We start from the raw sequence: 21,688 nt of genomic DNA on the forward strand, positions 1-21,688 counted from the left end.
TTATGTTAAAGGACTGCGTTTATCGAAACCTAAAGAACCAAAAGTGCAATTTAGCCTAACCGTTACAGTCCATTAATTCTAAAAATTGCCAAAACAGTTTTGTGAAAATCAATCTCTATCTTTTAGATGTTATGTTAGAAACTCTTAACATTTATTCTTGATATTGGCAGGAAATTGCTCTTTTAAGTCGATTGGGACATCCAAGCATTGTGCAATATTATAGATCTGAGATCGTAAGAAAATCAGCTTTCCAAAATTGCCTTGGAACTTTAGCTTAGAATTTAAACCGACTTGGAACTTTAGCTTAGAATTTAAACCGACTTGGAACTTTAGCTTAGAATTGTGCAATATATGGAGGATGTGCTGAAATTACAACCGACTTAAAATATGCTACTTCGGGAGCATAATTTTTTTTATTATTTCATATATAAAATTACATTTATTCACCCATATAACTGATGGGGTTCTTAAAGAAATAATGGTTTTTCTATTTAATATATAAAATTACATTTATTCAACCCATACAATACACGAGGTCTTTAAAGATATAACTTTTTTTATTTAGTATATAAAATTACATGTATTAAACCCGTGTAATAAAAGAGGTTTTTAAAGAGATATATTTTTTTTTTACTATTTAGTATATAAAATAATATTTATTCAACCTATGTAATACATGAGGTTCTAACCTATTAAACATATAAATGGATGTAATTGATAAGTCATATTATTTTATCACAATACTATGGATAATGTTTTATTTCTATCATTAATTTTTCTTTAAAAAAGATATAAACTTAAAAATAATTTATAAAGGTACTAGGTTAGAACCCGTGTATTACAACGGTTGCATAAATTTAATTTTATATAAAAAATATTAAAAAGATATATATTTAAAAAAGCTCGTATATTGTACATGTTGAATAAAATATAATGTCATATGTTAACACAAACAGTCGTTAAGATTTATCTTTTAAAAATGAACATTGATGCACTATTTACTTATTATAACATTTTACTTTGTTTTTTTATTTTACATAACTGTAATTTTATATAATAAATAATAATAAACAATAATACAATCTATCTACTATAATAAAAGAAACCAAGTTTTGGACACGTGCCATTCATAGAAGCTATCCTCAAATCTATATTTATCTTATATTAACTAAATAAATAAATAATAAATTAATATTAAATCTAATCATACTTTAATAAAATATTATCCTCAAATCTAAATTGTTAATTTAATATATTTTTAAAACACTACTTATCTTATATTAAATTTAAAAATAATAAATTAATATTAAATGTTACCCTAATTTATTAAAAATATAATTTTTTTATTAATTGGTATACAAAATTATATTTATTCAACTCGTGTAAAACGCGGAGTTTTTAATAATTTTAACTTTTTTTATTATTTACTATACAAAGTTACATTTATATAACACGTGTAATACACGAAGTTTTTAAAGATATAACATTTTATCATTTGCTATGTAAAATTAGATTTATTCAACACGTGTAATACACGGGGTTTTTAAGGATGCAATTTTTTTTTATTATTTGGTAGATTTTTCAACCTGACTATACACGGGTTTTTTAAAGATACGACGTTTTTGTATTTAATATACAAAATTACATTTATTTAATATGTGTAATACACATGGTTTTTAAAGATATAATATAACTCTTTTTTAGATCTATTCAACACGTGTAACATACGAGGTTTTTAAGAATGTAATATTTTTATTATTTGGTAGATTTATTTAACCCGATTATACACGGGTTTTTTAAAGATACGACGTTTTTTAGTATTTAGTATACAAAATTACATTTATTTAATCTGTGTAATACACATGGTTTTTAAAAATATAACTATTTTTTATTATTTGATATATAAAATTACATTTATTTAACCCGTACAATATACGGGGTTCATAAAGATATAACTTTTTATTATTTAATATATAAAATTATATTTATTCAACCCGTGTAATACACGGGGTTCTAACCTAGTTATTAAGTATATATCAAACGGGAACCTTTGATTCCTAATTTAACGTAATTTCAACTACTGAACCCCAATTTATATATATCTGCTCATTATAAAAATAAATGTTTATCCGATAAATGATGGGTTTAAACCAGCAATAATAATAAAAAAAAACATTTATGGTTATCTAAATTTTTGTTTAGAATTATTTACACAAAAACAAATATTCTTATCCAATGTTTTGTTTAAAATTATTATTATTATTATTATTTAATATGATCATAATAAAAAAAAATGTTTACCCCTATCTGTATATTTATTCTTATCTAATATTTTGTCTAAAAATATTATTATTATTTAATATGAGAGATAAATAAAAAATAAGGTGAAAAAGTACCAGGAAGTGACACATGTTCAAAAAAGATTTTCGTTTATTAATATAGAAATAGGAATATTAATGTAAATTTGCTAATGGTTTTACTTATTAAACGCAATATATTATATTTCTAAATATAAATCAAGTAAAATACTATAAAATGTAACACCTCAATAACCAAGTTAAATGTAACACCACAAATCTGAATGGTATAAAAAGTTAATACCATATCAACATATTTTCGAGATATTTGCATTGATTGTTATTTCATATAAATATAAAATAAAAAAGAAAGAAAAAAAAAAAGAATTGTAACACCTCAGATCTGAATTGTATAAAAAGTTAATACCATATCGACATATTCTCGAGATATTTACATTGATTGTTATTTCATATTTCATATATATATAAAATAAAAAAAGAAAGAAAAAATGAATGTTCTTCAAACAAAAGAGGATGTATTTGTGTAATAAGAGTATTCACATTCAACCCCCTAAATTATGTGTGTGGGGTTTTTATTTTATGAAAAGTGATCGTAGGCGGTTGTGAGTCGAGGAGAGAAAAATATTACTGTTCATCTGTAAATTTGAGAGTACACTGTTCACCATTTATAAATTTTTAATTTATTTTGAAAGTGGTTGTCAGTGCAGGGAGAGAAAATGTAATGATAAAGATAAAAGGTATTATTTGCTTGAAAATTATAAAAGGAAAAATAGTAATTTTTAGTGTAATATATGTCAAAAAATAAAGGGTTGTATGTGAATGCTCTAAAGATCAAAAGGTTAAAAGGAGGATTTGGATTTACGTCACAAGTGGCAATTGTCAACAGTGAAGCATTAAATGCCTTTAATTTTATTTATGTAGTTATATATTTTTAAAATTTTATATAATAATTAAACTATTATAATATTCAGTTCATAAAGTCGGTATGATTGATTGGACTGGTCCAACAACTAAATTGCTTACTGGTCTGGTTTTCAAAACTTTGGATTTTACCCGAACCATTAATTCTTTAAACAAAACTTAGCTCCTATAATCCTACCAGACCTGACCCGAATCAACTCGAATCGGGCCGACGAAACTGAATCATTTGCTTTTATGTTTTTATTATGTGACTAACCCGAACCCAACCAAAAAATTAATATTTAGTGATAAAAGAAAACTTATTTCCTATAATCCTATCTGATCTAACCCGAATTAACTCGAATCGACATAAGAAAGTGAATCATTTGATTTTATCTTTTTATTTTGTGACTCGACCCGAATCTAATAAAAAAAATTAATATTTAGCGACACAAAGTCGACCCTCAAAATTTTCTCACCCATATAAAAAAACCTTTATAGGTCCATCACTACATTACAACGTACAAATTTACTAAGTAATTCTTTATCATCAAATCTAATATCAAATTTACTAAGTAATTCTTTATCATCAAATCTAATATTTTGGGTTCAGGACTTTAGATACCTAAGGCTAAAGGGTATGGGGGTCATGGTTGGGACATGATTTGCCATGTAGGAACATGAATAGAATACTACACCACCCCCTTGCTTGATCCACCATGGTTCCCATGGATTAAACCATGGCAACCATGGTCCTAGTTTCCATTTTTCATGATTTCCTTTCCTTTTTATTTAGACAAAAATTAACTAAAATAAATAAAGGGATAGTGTTTGGGTCATGACCACACCCCAAGGGTAGTGGTTTTAAATGGTGGATTAGAGATGGGTGACATGGTGATGATTTGGAGGGTCATGGTGGTCATATGGGTCATAACCACACCCTATAGCCTAAGGATCTCTTAAAAAAGTTGTGTTCAAACCTTCTCAAGTATGACCTGAGTAGTAAATTGTTGTTAAAAAATCGAAGGAATTCTTTGTAAGGATTGATTCTTTAATTATATTTTAATTTATTAATTTGATTCTTAAGTGGATTGTTTAATTATATTTTTATTTTCTGATTTGATTGTTTAGAAAATAGAGTAAACTGCAATTTTACCCCTTGAGGTTAGGGGTCATTGGCATGTCTACTCCCCTAACGAAATAATTGCAATTTTAACCCTCACTGTTTGCTCTTATGTCGTATGTTTACCCCCCGGCATCAAAGTGGCTAACAGATCTGTTAACTCTAAGTTGAAATGAGTATATTACCCCTACATTTTAGCCCCCAACATTCCTGTTAAGTCGCACAATTACCCTCCACTGGTAAATTACTAATTTGTCCTTTGTTATTACCCCCTGTACTTTATGTTAAAACACAACATTACCCCCTGCAACTTCTAAAACCCTTCCCGCCAAAATCAAATACCTGTTCTATGATTCTATAATACAAAATCTGAACCTGTTCTTTGATCTGAAACCTAATTCTGATTTTTGAACACGTAATCTGAAACCTAACAATCATAACTATTCAAAAATCTGAAACCTAACAAGCAAAGACTCCAAAACTGGTAAATTACTAATTCTGAACCTGTTCTATGCATCTGTTATAAGAACTGCAGGTCCAATGTGAACAAATCACACTCCGATACTTGCTGCAGATATATTGATACACTTAGTTCACATTTATATCAAATATCAGTTATTTGTATAAGGTGTTCAAAAATCAACCAAAAATGTGAAACCTAACAAGCATACATGTGATCAACCAGTGTCATTCCAGTGTCATACCTGCTGCACTAACAACCACATTCAGACATTGTAACTCACATTCAGACATTGTAACACATTCAGACAATGTGTTTTAGAATCTGATTAGAACTTATGCACATACAGCAACTGTGATCAACCAGTGTCATTCCAGTGTCATTTTAGAACTTATGCACATGCAAACTGTCATTTTAGAATCTGATTAAGCACATGCACATGATTAAGCACACTGATTAAGCACATGATCAACCTGTGTGTGTTATTTACAACCTGCAAATGCACATGATTAAGCACATGATCAACCTGTGCTAAGGACATGATCAACCTGTGGTAGACATGATCAACCAGGGTGTGTTCTATGCATCTGATTAAGCACACTTATGCCCAAACTGTGATCAACCAGTGTGTGTTATGCCTAAACTGGTTAAGCACACTTATGCCTACAACCTGCAAATGCACATGAGTGTGCTCCTAATTTTTATCAAACATAATGTCAACAAAAACAAGTTAAGTTAGGTTAACCTACATATTACACAAAAGGTTCAACTAAGTTAAGTTAACTTACATATTACACAAAAGCTAATATTACTACTAGAGTAAACATCCATCTGCTCAACTCTCCGGTGGTAGATGGAAGTTGAGGACAGGCCTCCCAAACACAGAGACCACCAGGTGGACCACCAAAGATGAGCTTGATAAGCTCATCGTCAGGTCAACTGTAAAAAAACCAACAGTGAACCAAATCAGACCCTAAACCCTGTTTATAACATGATAATGACTAAATCTGACCCTGATTAACTAACATTGGCCGATTATACCTTTGGTGTGGTGGATGATATAGCGAATTAACCAACAAAAGACCGACATTTCCACTTATCTGAAGATAGCGGATGTGGTTGTTGTGATCGGACGATGGAGAAGAATGATCGGACGAGGAGATGTCGCCGAGGAGAAGAATGATCGGACGAGGAGATGTCACCGGAGAGACACTGATCGCCGCCGGTGTGTTATGTCGCCGGAGAAGAAGGTTGAAGGTCGATGGTGGGAAGGTGGGGGGGGGGGGTATTTATGCTTGGGTCTGTTACTTATAGGGGGTGTTGTATCAAAGAAACTTGACATAAGAGCAAAATAACAATTTTACCCTTTGACCATCAGGTTATAATGTTGACTGTTAACCCACTTTGATGCCGGGGGGTAAACATGCGACATAAGAGCAAACAGTGGGGGTTAAAAATTGCAATTATTTTCTTAGGGGGGTAGACATACCAATGACCCCTAACCTCAGGGGGTAAAATTGCAGTTTACTCTAGAAAATATTATCAACGTGTTTTATGCATATTCTAGTAAAAAGAAATATCTATGTTGGTAATACTAGTGGGGTGATTGCATGATACGGCAAAAAACACAACATTTACTTTTAGGGGTGTGCTCAAGACAGCTTGGTTCGATTTTCAGCCATAACCATAATCAAAACCATTTTTTTTGTTTAAGTTATTCTAAAACTGGCTGGTTTATGTTATTTCAGTTTCAATTGGTCGGGTAGAAATGTTTACCGGTGTTTCATTTTTAAAATCTGATTTGACTGATCCCTCCAGTAAATCAATGTGGATATTCTTTTGTTGTAGTTGTTGCATCTTTAATTGTTTTAATAGTTATTAGTATCAAATGTTTTATGTTTCAAGGTTGAATGTTGTAATTGTTGTGCTAGGTTGTATACATAGTTTTAGAGTTTTGTTTAATTAAACTATTTGAAACAGATATGCAAATTGCACATTTATTGTTGAAATTAGGTATGAGCACGGATTGGTTTAGGTCGTTTTAGCCCATAACTATAACCAAAATTTTGGTTAACGAAAAAAATGATAACTATAACAGCCAATTATGAATGATTCCGTCCATCGGCGGTTGATTTCGGTTAATAACCAAAAAGCTGTCTTGAAACTTTAGCTTAAAATATAAATTTTGACTTAAACTTCAAGTTGGGTTAAAACATTTTTTTTTTATTTTTTAAACTCATTATTACCTATTAGGGTTATTCTTTACATATAACTTTACTTGCATTTACCTTTTTACTATAAGAACAGGCGTCTCTGGGAATTCACATACCATATTCGAGCTCAAAAAAATGTGTCCTTCTATAATGTTTTATCAGTATTTAAAAAAAAATCAAATTAGTATTGGGCTCAATAAACCTAATGCCAAATTGGCTAAATTCTAAACCATAAAAAAATAATTTGTAAATTGGCCTATATTGGAATTGGTATGTGTTTGTTTACTATTAAAAAATGACATATCGGGTTTTTTTTTTAAATAGCGTCCCTCTCGAAATCAAGGGCCTTGTGCAGAGGTCCTCCCCGCACACCATCATATCCGCCCGTGTCTATGAGTCATGACCACAAAAACGTTTCCTTAAGATTTCGATGCAGGACAACTTGCAAGACCTCTCTTTGCCATATACATGTGGAGCACTTACAAACATGCTTTAATTCCTCAAGATTTCGATGTAGGACAAGTTGCAAGACCTTTATTTGTCATATACACTTGTAGCACCTACAAACAGGGTTTTAATGGATCGGTTCAGTTTTGAGCTCCAAACGAAATCAAAACTGAAATGTTCGGTTAAGGTATTTTGAAAAGTAACCGCTTTCGATGATTTTCCATTTTGGTTATTGACCTTTATTCAATTTGGTTTGATCGGTTCCTCATTGATGAAAGAACATTAAAACCGTTTTTCTGTTCTTGTCACTAACACATACCCTCTTTCCAATTATAACTTCAGTTTATCGATTTTCCAACCAAATTCGAGATAACCCATTTTGGGAAAGGTTGGTCTCTGATTAGGGTTTGTAATTAGGAACAAGTTCAAATTCATACAACCCATTTAGGGCTTCTAATTAATGCTCTTTTTACTTATTGAATAAGGATCAAGATAAACGAAGAACAAGTGACAAGTTTTGGCTGTGATTATTGTGTATGGAATTTATCAGGGTATAAGTATAAGGTTATATCGTGTAAGTGTACAATACTATATGAAGGATGTATAAGGTTGTATCGTGTAAGTCTACAATACTATACGAAGGATGTGCGTGCTGAAATTACAACCTTCAGAAGCACACTTGGAATTATTCAAATTCCATGGATAATTAAGCTTATTTGGGCTCTTTTGTCTGATATTGTTCCTGTTTTCAGATTAAGGACACACTCTTACTTTATATTTGTTGGTATATTATAATTCTTAGTTTACTCTTTAGCGTAGCTTTAAGTTGCAAAATCATTTTTTTTTTTTTTTTTTTTTTGTAATTTCAAAACATATTCTTGTTTTCACCTAATGTTGTTAGCAAATTGTTATTAGATGGCTCAAGAACTCAATTAAACTATTCGATCAAAAACTTCAAACAGTCGGCGCCCACTAAAACAATTCAAAAAGACTTAAAACGACTAAAATTTAATCAACTTTAAGTGATCTAGTCACATGGTTTTATACTCAACATGCAAGGAAAAACGTTCTTATAACAATATAAAATTTAGGGGCTCCTTTTTAGGTATTCACATTTGCTCTCTTATTCGATAAGTCCTTTAGGTGTCTTAAAATTATGGTAATATTACCATCTCGTCTTTTCAATATGTTTTTATATGGTAATAATATAGATATTCTTACAGTTTTAGGGGCTGTTTGGCAGCCTCTTAATGACCATTCAGATGCTACCTCTTAATGGTTTAAAACCCCTGAATGAATAAGAGGTAACCTCAAGTCTGAATGGTTAAGAGGTAACATCTGAATGGTAAATCATCACATGTCACATTCTTCTACCTTCTCATTGGTAAATTCTTAATGGTTCCACTAAGAGGTAGCCTCTTAATGACCATTCCGAGGCTACCAAACAGCCCCTTATGTTTTTCATAAATTATGAATCTTGTTTTCGGTTCGGAACGGTAAGAAGCCACTTAATAAAGAGTAAACTGCTAAAATCGTCCATGTGGTTTAACTCAAATTGCTAGATCAGTCCAAAATCAATTTTTTTTGCTAAAACAGTCCCTGAGCCTAGTTTATGTTGCTATTTCAGTCCAATAAATTAACACCGTTAGAACCTCCGTTAATGAATGGGTAAAACTGCTAAATTCGTCCCTGAGGTTTGATTCAAGTTGCTAGATCAGTCCAAAATCAAGTTTTTTGAATTTGTTAATTATAAACTTATTTAGGTATATAATTTTTCTAGACTTGCATTAATTTTTTGAATTTGTTAATTATAAACTTATTTAGATTATAAACTTATTTAGGTATATAATTTTTCTAGACTTGCATTAATTTTTTGAATTTGTTAATTATAAACTTATTTAGATTATAAACTTATTTAGGTATATAAATCATTAATATCACAAGAGAAAAAATCATTTTGTTAGTTATTTTGAAAAATTATTTGTTAGTTATTTTGATTATTATTATTATTATCATTAAATGATTACTAATTATATACTTAAGTATTTAAATAAGATAATACTTAATTTAATTTAAATAAAATTAGTTTTAAAAATATAAATGTAGCTTTTTTGAAGAGCGTAATTTAACTGCCCAGCCTTAAATACTGATTTTATTTTGTTGTTGTTGTTGTTGTTACCATGTAAATATTTAGTATTTATTTAAGGATTTAAATAAGAAAACAATTAATTTAAACAATATTTAGTTATGAAAAATACAAACATTATATGTAAATTTAAATATTAAGAAACTAACATAATTTTTATTTGTTTTTATTTAATTCGTAATATTTAATGTTTAATATTTATCAATTATTTTAATTTAATATTTGTATTATAAAGTTCTTTTATTCATTTTTTCTACTTAATTAAGTGGTTTCTTATTTAATAATACTTATCATTCAGGTGAGGTCGGACAACATGTCATACCAGAACAAGTCTCATAAAAAGGATTATTTTGGTTTGAGTCAAAACGGGTTCGGGTCAAACCAGTGTTTAAGACAGGTCAAATAAAATTGCGCTCTCCAAAAGAGCTACATTCTGTTTATATTTTTATAACTAAACACAAATTTAAATTATATATTTAGGGTAGACTTGTAATTTATCTTAAATTTTAAGACATTTAAGAAAATATATAATGCATTTGGTACAGGTATTGATGCATTAAGAACCTGTCATTTACCATTTTTTTTTCTCTTGTGATATTAATGATTTATTCAACGAACATAAATATAACTGGACTCGCCTTAAATAAGTTTATAATCTTGTGATATTAATGATTTATATACCTAAATAAGTTTATAATCTACATAAGTTTATAATTAACAAATTTAAAAAATTAATGCAAGTCTAGAAAAATTATATACCTAAATAAGTTTATAATTAACAAATTCAAAAAATTAATGCAAGTCTAGAAAAATTATATACCTAAATAAGTTTATAATTAACAAATTCAAAAAACTTGATTTTGGACTGATCTAGCAACTTAAATCAAACCTCAGGGACGAATTTAGCAGTTTTACCCATTCATTAACGAAGGTTCTAACGGTGTTAATTTATTCGACTGAAATAGCAACAGAAACTAGGCTCAGGGACTGTTTTAGCAAAAAAAGTTGGACTGATATAGCAATTTGAGTCAAACCTCAGAGATGATTTTAGCAGTTTACTCTTTAATAAAAATAAAAAAAGAATTAACATAGAAATGGTCCACATGGTTTGGCTTAGGTGACACCTTTAGGTTTTAAGTTTTCAAAGTTGCTTTTTAAGGTTTGTTGTTTTAATTTTGTAACATGTTTTGCGTCCAACATCAACTGTCGCTAATTTTTTTTTTTTTTTTTTTTTTTTGTTAAGTTTAGACGATTTATTGTTTGACTGTTTTATCAAATGGTTAATTTGTGTAGTTAACTAAATACAAGGATTCTCTATGCATGGGCGAAACTTTTAAGGGGTGGGAGGGGGCGACTGACCCTTCGAACTTTTCGCTTAGTAGGGGAGAGTATGTAGTTTTCGTATAGAAATTTTTGGGTATATACGTTTTCGACCCCCCCCCCCCGGTTTTATAGAAAATTTTAGGTCCGGTTAATGGGAAATCTCAAGCTTCGCCATTGTCTTTATGAAAATTACTTAAAAACAAAAAATACCCTCTCTCCTCATTCTTTGTTGATTATTTTCGGCCAGCTCTCCGTTAAACAATTCAGAAAGATTGCAACAAACAAGACCTAGATTATATTTGGATTTTTAGACTACACATCACCACTACTTAGATTATGCGAGTGAATGTAACCACGTTGCCCACGGGGGCGGGAGGGGGCGACTGACCCTTCGAACTTTTTGCTTAGTAGTGGAGAGTATGTAGTTTTCGTATAGAAATTTTTGGGTATATACGTTTTCGACCCCCCCTGGTTTTATAGAAAATTTTAGGTCCGGTTACTTCCGCCCACTCGATGGGAAATCTCAAGCTTCGCCACTGTCTTTATGAAAATTACTTAAAAACAAAAAATACCCTCTCTCCTCATTCTTTGTTGATTATTTTCGGCCAGCTCTCCGATAAACAATTCAGAAAGATTGCAACAAACGAGACCTAGATTATATTTGGATTTTTGGACTACACATCACCACTACTTAGATTATGCGAGTGAATGTAACCACGTTGCCCACGGAGAATACGCAAAACAGATGGTCAAAAAATGGACAAGCCAGAACCACCCAACAATAGGATATGTTTTCATTGTGCTTTCATCCTCGATTCAAGAGATCGAGCGCCAACGCTACCAATTCTTAATTTTTATTTTGTTTATTTGATGGATTGCGGGCTTTATCATAAATAGTTCATTAACTGACATTAGTTCGTCTACGGGACTTAGTGTTAGACTTCAAACATGTTACAAAATTGATTCCATAAACCCTAAACTAGCAACTTTAAAACTCAAACCTGAAATGTGTGATCTAGATCAAAGCACATGAACATTTCAATAAAGTTATAAACTTAATGATGATCGTCATATCATGCTACGCGATAAAATAACTTCCCATTTTTTATGTCACATATCTCACCATCTCAAACTTCTGTTAATTCTAACATGAGTGTACTCATTATCGAACATCTCTTCCAACATCCCACCACCATCAAACACCGATCACCCAGACCCTATTCATCCACTCATGAGTAACCCACCATAACTAGTCAAACCCCCATATCTAACCATATCACTTGTTTGGTTGAAGGAGCTTGAAGCTTTTAGGTTAGAAGCTTGAAGTTTTTGGTTGAACGCTCCTACTAGTAGCGTTTAGAAGGAGCTACAAGCTTTTAGGGAAAAAAATGACTATTTTGACCTCTAAAGATAATGAACTTTTTAATGCACAAGCTTTTTAAATTCTTAGTTATGTCCATTTTGGTCATTTTATATATTTTATTAAAAGCTCCAGCTACTCTGTCAAACACTAAATATATCTAAAAAGCTAGAGCTACTAGCTACCAACTTTCAGCCACCAGCTTCCAACCACCAGCCACCAGTTACTTTTGCCAAACATACTCTAAGTGTCAAGAGACATTACCACAAGATTCATGAATCTACACATTTAATATACGCATTAATCTTATTCAACCAAATCTCAAAAGTTTTATAAAACTAACTTAATTTATCATCATCAAAAGAATAAAATCAAGAGACATTACCACATGATTCATGAATCATGAATCTACACATTTAATATATGCATTAATCTTTTTCAACCAAATCTCAAAACTTTTATAAAACTAACTTAATTTATCATTTATCATCATCTAAAGAACAAAACACAAATCAAAACACATATAGGAAGGTGCTAGCCACGCGCCACTTAATCGAATGTGAAAGCACATCCAACCACCAAAAAAACTTTCATGCAAAAATCTTCTCAAAACTAAATCAAAAATAAAAAGAAAATCAAACCATAATATTTATTTCAAAACCTCGAAACTAAATCAAAAGTAAAAAGAAAATCAAACCAAAATATTTATTTCAAACCAACATTAATAACATTCCCAAAGAAACGCTTGTTTTGAAATAAATTATATTATTCCTCTCTCCATATTTAGTCCCAAAAATCCAATTCCATCATCAAAAAAACCAGTGAAATTCAACAATGGCGACAACACCACCACCCCCACCACCGTCTTCCACCATCACCCCACCACCGGCGTCATTGTACGTCGGTGACTTGCACCCCCTGATCGACGATCTGCAACTCAGCACCGTTTTCTCCGAGTACAAGACCCTTTCATCCGTGCGCGTTTGTCGCGACTCATCCACCGGCCGATCTCTTTCTTATGGATATGTCAACTTTCTTTCTCCTCAAGACGGTATACATACATATATTTATATATAGATATATATATAGTCATCCGATCGGTTGATAACAAAAAGTTTTATTAGTTTTTTTATTTTATTTTTTTTTGTGTAAAGTTGCCGATCGGTTCGTTTTCTCAACGTTGTTTGTTGGGTTTTGTGTTTTGTTGGTTTTATGGTTTGATTTTATCGTGAATTTTGTGAATGCATGTTGATTGTTTGTGTGTTATTTTTGGATTGGTTTTGAGAAAGGTTTATAAGTTTAGAATTTATGTTCAACATGCTTGATTGTTTATTTATCACTCATGTTATTAAAAAGAGTTGTGGTTTTCGAGGAAACATGTTTTTTTTTGGGGATTATGTGTCTGCTGTTGTTGGTTTGTATGGTTTTTGATTGTTTTATGTTAAATAGGGATTAGGGTTTATGGTGGTTTGATGGTTTAAAATTGTGTTTTTTTTGTGTTGATTTTTTTTTTGATGCAGTTTTCTTTGGTGAATTATTTGTGTGTTAATTTTGGATTGGTTTTAAGAAAGTTTTATAAGTTTAGAATGTTAACAGATGATTTCAATTATGTTTAACATGCTTGATTGTTTATTTATTACTCATGTTATTAAAAAGAGTTGTAGTTTTTGAGAAAACATGTTTTTTTTGGGGGGGTTGTGTTCATTTGATAATGTTGTTGGTTTGTATGGTTTTTGATTGTTTTATGTTAAATGGGGATTAGGGTTTATGGTGGTTTGATGGTTTAAAATTGCCCTTTTTTTGTGTTGATTTTTATTTGATGCAGTTTATTTGGTGAATTATTTGTGTGTTAATTTTGGATTGGTTTTAAGAAAGTTTTATAAGTTTAGAATGTTAATAGATGATTTCAATTATGTTTAACATGCTTGATTGTTTATTTATTACTCTTGTTATTAAAAGGAGTTGTAGTTTTTGAGAAAACATGTTTTTTTTGGGGAATTGTGGTCATTTGATAATGTTGTTGGTTTGTATGGTTTTTGATTGTTTTATGTTAAATGGGGATTAGGGTTTATGGTGGTTTGATGGTTTAAAATTGTGCTTTTTTGTGTTGATTTTTATTTGATGCAGTTTCTTTGGTGAATTATTTGTGTGTTAATTTTGGATTGGTTTTAAGAAAGTTTTATAAGTTTAGAATGTTAACAGATGATTTCAATTATGTTTAACATGCTTGATTGTTTATTTAATTATTACTCATGTTATTAAAAAGAGTTGTAGTTTTTGAGAAAACATGTTTTTTTTGGGGAGTTGTGGTCATTTGATAATGTTGTTGGTTTGTATGGTTTTTGATTGTTTTATGTTAAATGGGGATTAGGGTTTATGGTGGTTTGATGGTTTAAAATTGTGCTTTTATGTGTTGATTTTTATTTGATGCAATTTTCTATGGTGATTTATTTGTGTGTTATTTTTGGATTGGTTTTGAGAAAGTTGAATAAGTTTGGAATGTTAACATGAGATGATCTAAGTTTATGTTTAACATGCTTGCTTGTTTACTTATTACTCCTGTTATTCTTGGTTTGTATGTTTTTTTATTGTTTTATGTTAAATGGAGATTAGGGTTTTGGTGATAGTTTGGTGGTTTAAAATTGTCTTCTTTGTGTTGATGTTATTTATTTGATACAATTTTCTATCTTGAATTGTTATTACAATCTTTGATTAACACATACTTGACATACATGTGGTTTGTATTTCACAAGGGTTTTGTGTGTATAAATTTATGTGGAAATTGTTGTTGCAATTTCTAATGTCACGGAATATCGAACTTGTGATGATCTGCGTGTAACTATATAATTTCGGGTGTTAGCCGATGGAAATATAATCTCAAAGAAAGTTATATAAGGAAGGGAGAATATACTGTATATCGGATTGAGATCCTTGGATATTCAGTTTGAACGCGATATGTCATGATAAGCGGATCTCAATCCCTATAAACATGTCTTAGCTTTTGAGTCGACTTTCTCCTTACGAATATACCGTACTTAATGTTTTATGTAATGGTTGCAAGGAATGCGATGTTTGGGGTGTTGAGTATATCAATTATAGAATTTTACTTTATCTTTTGTTTTCTTTTCTATATATTGATTTTGAGATTTGACTTGCTTTAATTTTGCATTTACTTCACCTGTGCAGCTATCCACGCTATTGAGTCGAAAAACAACACCTTGTTCTATGGAAAAATGATAAGGGTAACATGGTCTCATCGCGACCCTCATGCACGAAAAAGTGGCATCGGAAATGTGTTTGTAAAGGTAACTAAGAACAGTGTTAATCACTAGCATATGATCATCATAATAATATCAAATGTTTGGTGCATAAAGTCTAATTAATTTTGTGTATTTGTATTTGGTTGCAGAATTTGAATGAGTCAATCGACAATGTCCTACTCCAAGATCTGTTTAAACCCTTTGGTAATATTTTGTCTTGTAAAGTGGTCACACATGAAGACGGCAAGAGCAAAGGGTATGGTTTTGTTCAGTTTGAATCTGAACAATGTGCAAATGCTGCTATTGAGAAACTTAACGGGACTGACGTTGGAGGCAAACAGATGTATGTCATGTTATATATATATATATATGTTCTTATATATTTGGTCTGTTATTTCGAAATGATGCAGGATTTGTCGGTTAATTTCCCTTTATCGTATTTTATTACAGATATGTAGGGAAGTTCATGAAGAAGAGTGACCGAGTGTTACCTGGTCTTGATATCAAGTTCACAAATCTGTACATCAAGAATCTCGAATCCGATATGACAGAAGAAGTTCTCGAGAAAAGTTTCGCTAAATTTGGAAAAATTGTAAGCTTAGTTATAGCAAAAGATGAAAATCGCATTTCAAGGGGATTTGGCTTCGTGAATTTTGAAAGCCCCGATGATGCACGTAAGGCAGTAGAAGATATGAATGGGTTCAGCCTTGGTATGTTATCTACATATGCTATCTTGTGATAATTGTTATTTTACTCATCATGTTTTCGCCTTTTTGATTTAAGTTTTTCTTCTGAGTTTGTGTTAATGCAGGCTCGCAGGTTTTGTATGTTGCTAGGGCTCAGAAAAAAGCCGAGAGAGAGCAAATCTTACGTCGTCGATTTGAGGACATTAGGAAAGAACAGATTATGAAACATCAGGTATCTTTTACAGGTTTTTTGTTAGTAGTTTCATCTGTTCTCTAAAAAGATACAAAGATATGCATGGCCCATCCTATGCAAGTATGTATAGATACGCATGATCGGTTTAAGTTTATTAGGTTATCAAAATGGGTGTATATATTGCCCATCGTGTCTCATTTAACGAACACACGTAAATACACAAATCCTTTTATGGTATTAAAGTTAAACAGGCGCGCGATACCTTGGTTTATCTCTAAATAGTTTTTAATGGCTTTTTGAAGTAACTTTTCTTCTTATTTTAGGGTTCGAATGTCTATGTGAAGAATATCGATGATGACGTCACTGAGAATGAGTTGAAGGAACACTTTAGTCAGTGTGGCACAATCACATCTACTAAGTTGATGTGTGATGACAAAGGACTAAGCAAGGGCTTTGGATTTGTATGCTTCTCTACACCGGAGGAAGCAAACAAGGCTGTGAACACCTTACATGGTTAGTTACATTCTTGTTTTTTCTATTTCAGGATGGCGGCGCAGTTTGTTGCTCGTCTACCTGCTATCCTTATGTAATTTGCCCTGATGATTGGTGATACATAAGAATGTCAAAATATATGTTTAAAATAAAAAAAAAATTCAGGACCGTTTAACAATATACGATTGTTCATAAATTATCATTGATTTCATTTTATTTATTACTATATTTCGTCAACAATGTTTCACAGGATACATGTTCCATCGAAAGCCGTTGTATGTCGCCATTGCGCAAAGGAAAGAAGATAGACAAGCACAATTACAGACCTACTATGCAAATTGTATGGCCGGATTTGCAGGCCCGTCTTCTGTTATCCCTGGAGTGTATCCGTCTTTTTACTACACTACCCCTTCTGGTGCTATGTCGCAAGTACCTCGGTTGATGTATCAACCTATGGCCATGAGGCCTGCTTGGAGGGCTAATGGTTATGCGCCTCCAACAAGGCCCGCTTTTCAGCCATCAGTGCCCCCCTTTGTAAGTACTAAGCTCTTTGATTTTGTTACACGATATTGCACTAATTCTTTTGGTATTTTTAAGTTTGTATATGGAGGTTATATGATCAAGTTTGTTCTTTTAGATGTCGAATGCCCCAAGACCGTATAGACAAAATAGAGGAAGGATGAGTGGACATGTGCAACCGGCGCAAGGTGGTCATGCTGTTCCATATGTGTCACATGTGCAACCACTTACTCAAACATCAAAGGAATGGTCTAGCAACCAGCAGGTTTGATACCTAGATTTACTTGCTAATATCAAAGATCTTCTTTCCGTTTACCTTTACTAGTAATCGATGATTGTCTTGTGCTAAGCGCTGCTATTTATTTCTATGTTTTGATCCGTCAACTCGGTGTGCATATCTTTTTTTTTATTTCTTTTTTTTTTAACGAACTCTAGCAAATCTCACTTTCATGTGGTGTCTTAATATTTCGAGTAATCTTAATATGTTCTCTTAACGATATTGCATGAGTTGCTAACTAAGTAAGTAAGTATGATTCATTAATGTAAACTTTCCATTTTGTTATTGCTACATGCTAAGACCACCCGTAGTGGGGCGTGATTTTTAAAAAAAAATTGAAAAAAAACGCCCAAAAACGCCCCTCCCCCCACTACACCGGGCGTTATAAAGCGTTTTTTTGAACGGTTTGCATGTTAGGCGTTTTATTTAAAACGCTGAAGTGCTCATAATGTGGCCAATGAGAGTGTTCTTCAGTCTGACAACCCCACTTTTGTTTAATGATTGCATTTGTTTCCTTTTTTTTTAAATGATTGCATGGGCGTTATTGGAATAATGCCCCACTACACCACTTTTGCAATAATGCCCCATGCTGACTGAGATGACACATGTCGGATAATGCCCCATGGTGGGGCCATTATTTTTCTTAACCACTACGGGTGGTCTAATAAACATACATTGACGCCTATTATTATTATTATTATTATTTACAAAGTTTTATTTGGTTTGTTGTGCTAATTCGTATGGTGCGTTAATTTGCAGTGGACAGGAGATGCCAAGTATGTGCCAAGTGGCCGTGGTCGTAATGCAGTTAACAAAGGAATGGCTACTTCTAACACTGGTGGATCTGCGGGGGAGAGATCCGAAGCGTTGAGTAGCAGTATGCTTTCTGCTGCTACCCCAGAGACTCAGAAGCAGATCCTAGGGGAACGTCTCTTTCCGCTTGTAAGCCAACACAAGGTATCAACATTTTTGAAGCAAGGTGTTTAGGATTGTGTTTTGTGAGAATGATTATCTGATTATAATGTTTGCTAAAACCATATAACAAGAATATGGTGTTTGGCAAATCCATTTGAAAAAAAAAAGTTGTTATAATTTTGAAAAAGCAGGTTAAGTGGGGCCAGGGACGGCTCAAGGGGGTGAAATAAAACAAGGGATTTAGGCCCCGTAAGGCCCTCAAATTCTAAAAAAAAGTTATATTTAGGTAATTTGAGTTTTTGGATAGTTGGGGTTTGTAGTATATAATTATGCATACACACAGATATAGGAATCATGAGGAAGGTTAACATACATTACGGCTTAACGTACATCACGTATGACAGGTAATTACGCACGTTCATTTTAAAATCACGTACGTTATAACTCAAAAATCCAAAATCACGCATGTTGAAAAACAATTATCACGCATATTGAAAACATTAATCACGCATGTTATAGAACAAATCACGCACGTTGATGTACGTGAAGTACGTTAAGCAGTAATGTACGATATACTTTTTCTAGGAATCATAAACCGGAAGTAAATTTTTTTTTTTGACAAAAAGGGTCCAATATTATAATCCATTATGGGCCCCAAAAAGTTTTTGAGACGGTCCTGGGACGGGCCGGTTGGGGTATGCGTTAGAGCGGGTCTGACTACATGTCCACCTACAAACGCTTTTTTAGGAGATTTTATGCATTTGAATACATTGGGACGGCTTTTAACTTGTTTGACGCGTATCATTTATTTGTTAAATCTTTTGGCTTAACCAAGTATGACCATATAACATGACCCTGATACGTTAGTACGTTACAATCCTTTTTACATATTGTTGTAGTCTTAAACTTCATGGCTTTTGTTTTTCTTGTTTCACTTTCAGCCCGATCTCGCTGCAAAGATCACCGGAATGTTGTTGGAGATGGACAACACAGAACTGGTTTTGCTCTTGGAATCACCAGAAGCTTTGGCTAAAAAGGTCGAGGAAGCGGTGCAGGTACTAGTGAAGGTCTCCAAGACCAAAGTGTCGACCGGTCAAGAGTCTTCGCATCCCGCTGGTATCTTATCTGCTGGTGTGGCAGTCAGCTGAGAGAGAAAATAGAGAGTCAGGAAGGAGGCTAGAACTCACAATTAGCAAGTTATTTTGGTAGTAACCCTTTACTTAAAACTTATCTATGATTAGCTTTTCTAAACTTAAAACACCTTTTGTCCTTTGTTTGGGGCTTGACTTGCTGCTATCAACTTTGGCACTACAGTTTATGTAGTTACAGAATTTAGATGTAATGTGTGGTTTTATCTTTTGTTTCTATCTCTTAACTTATACTGAAATCAATCAGTAATCAGGGCCGTCCTTGAGAATCCTTGAAAATTTGGGACTTGGGGCGGGGAAGAAACAATGGGCCCCTAAAATATATATTTAAAAAGATTTTGTATAAAAACATTTTTTTAAGATCTAATATTTTTTTTTTTAAACAAATGGGCCCTTGGCAGTTGCCTCCCCCTCCTCCGGGCTGGCCACGTTATTGATTGTTAGCGCTGATCATGATTTTGGTTTTTTTTATATATTTAATATATGCATGACCAGGGCAAATTACATATATGGTTTGGTTCTTGGTCTTCATTTGGGGTTGAATTTGGGTTCGGTTTGGTCCAGGTAAAAACCGAAATATGAAGCATTCTAGCATAAATAATTTGTAATTTTGAATTTGGTCTTGTCCAACTCAAGAGCAAGCCAACCCGAAAAAGACCAAGGCCGACCCCCCATATATTAGTCCGGCCTTCGGTTTTGATTTTCCTAAAATTTCAAGTTCAGGTCCGGGTCGGTCCAGTCCGGTTTTATGCACACCCCTAATTGCTTTTGATGGCTATGCTCTTTTTGCATTGCAGTTGTTTTGATAAAGTCACAAATCGTTATTTCAATTTGTGAATTAAATCTTCTAATGAGATTCTTCACCATTAAAATGTATTTATTTTTGTTTCAAGATGCCAAAAGGATTTTTCTAACTGAAAGAAACAGAAAAGGGATTTTTAGTTTCATTATACGAAAGCAAATAAAAAAAATAAAAAAAAAAGAAAAAAAACCAATGTGAACCTCATGTTTCAAATTTGGGGTTTGGGTCCCCAGCCCATTTTCTTTATTTGGTCCATAGTACAGAATGACAAATTTATTGGTACTATAATTATAAAATGGGCCCCTACCCAACAGCCAGTTTAAAAAAAAAAAATAGTTACGCTTTAAATATCTATACAAGTAAACCATTAAATTAACTCAACTTATATATTTCTCATACTCTCTCAAAAATATATGGATTCATTTGAAGTTACAAAGAATGTTGTGGCACTTATGGGTCAATTATACCCGCTATTTTTATGGGTACAATAAATTCAGATACGAGAATATATATAGATAGGGATCGTGTGATTGCTCACAAACATCTTATGAAAGATTATTTTGATGAAGATTGTCTTTATGGTCTAGAGATTTTCAGTTATGGATTTCGAATCATAGAGAGATATATTTGCGGATTGTGGACGACATGGAAAGGCAATATCCTTATTTTTGGGTATCATGTGGTACTAGAGGTAAACTGTCTTTCACCATGTTGCAAAAGTGTACATCGACAATACATAAGCTAACTTACTAAACAGTTGCTGATACGTGTGACGAGTACCTGAAGATGTTTGAAAGGGTTTCACGTGAATGTCTTGACCACCTCTGTGTTGGTATTATTTAAATGTTCGGATATGAATATTTGTGTAAACAAAATCGAGCTGTTCAAATTTTATATGCGATAAATGAATCAAGGCATGGATTATCGTGTAGCTTGTTTTTTTTTTTTTTTTTTTTTTTTTTTTTTTTTTTTTTTTTTTTTTTGAAGCTGGTATTTTATTATCATGTATTTTTTTTCGTAAACCGAAAACGAGCGAGGTACAAAGTTTTCACGCACAAATTTTAAGGACACATGAACGGAGCAACATATTGTTGTATTTTTTTGAA

General features: G+C 32.2%; 1 protein-coding gene across 1 annotated transcript; it reads left to right on the forward strand.

The window, feature by feature from the left end:
• The first annotated feature begins 13,103 nt into the window (after positions 1–13,103).
• Positions 13,104–19,974, forward strand: LOC110882087 (polyadenylate-binding protein 7). Its single transcript, XM_022130187.2, has 10 exons — positions 13,104–13,341; positions 15,477–15,595; positions 15,700–15,893; positions 16,001–16,260; positions 16,362–16,468; positions 16,753–16,942; positions 17,172–17,455; positions 17,559–17,705; positions 18,477–18,674; positions 19,574–19,974. Exons 1-10 carry the CDS (start codon positions 13,125–13,127, stop codon positions 19,778–19,780), a joined length of 1,923 nt encoding a protein of 640 aa, XP_021985879.1. The 5' UTR covers positions 13,104–13,124; the 3' UTR covers positions 19,781–19,974.
• Positions 19,975–21,688: the final 1,714 nt, after the last annotated feature.

The sequence above is a fragment of the Helianthus annuus genome, chromosome 1 (assembly GCF_002127325.2).
Source record: "Helianthus annuus cultivar XRQ/B chromosome 1, HanXRQr2.0-SUNRISE, whole genome shotgun sequence".
In the NCBI taxonomy this organism is placed as follows: Eukaryota; Viridiplantae; Streptophyta; class Magnoliopsida; order Asterales; family Asteraceae; genus Helianthus; species Helianthus annuus.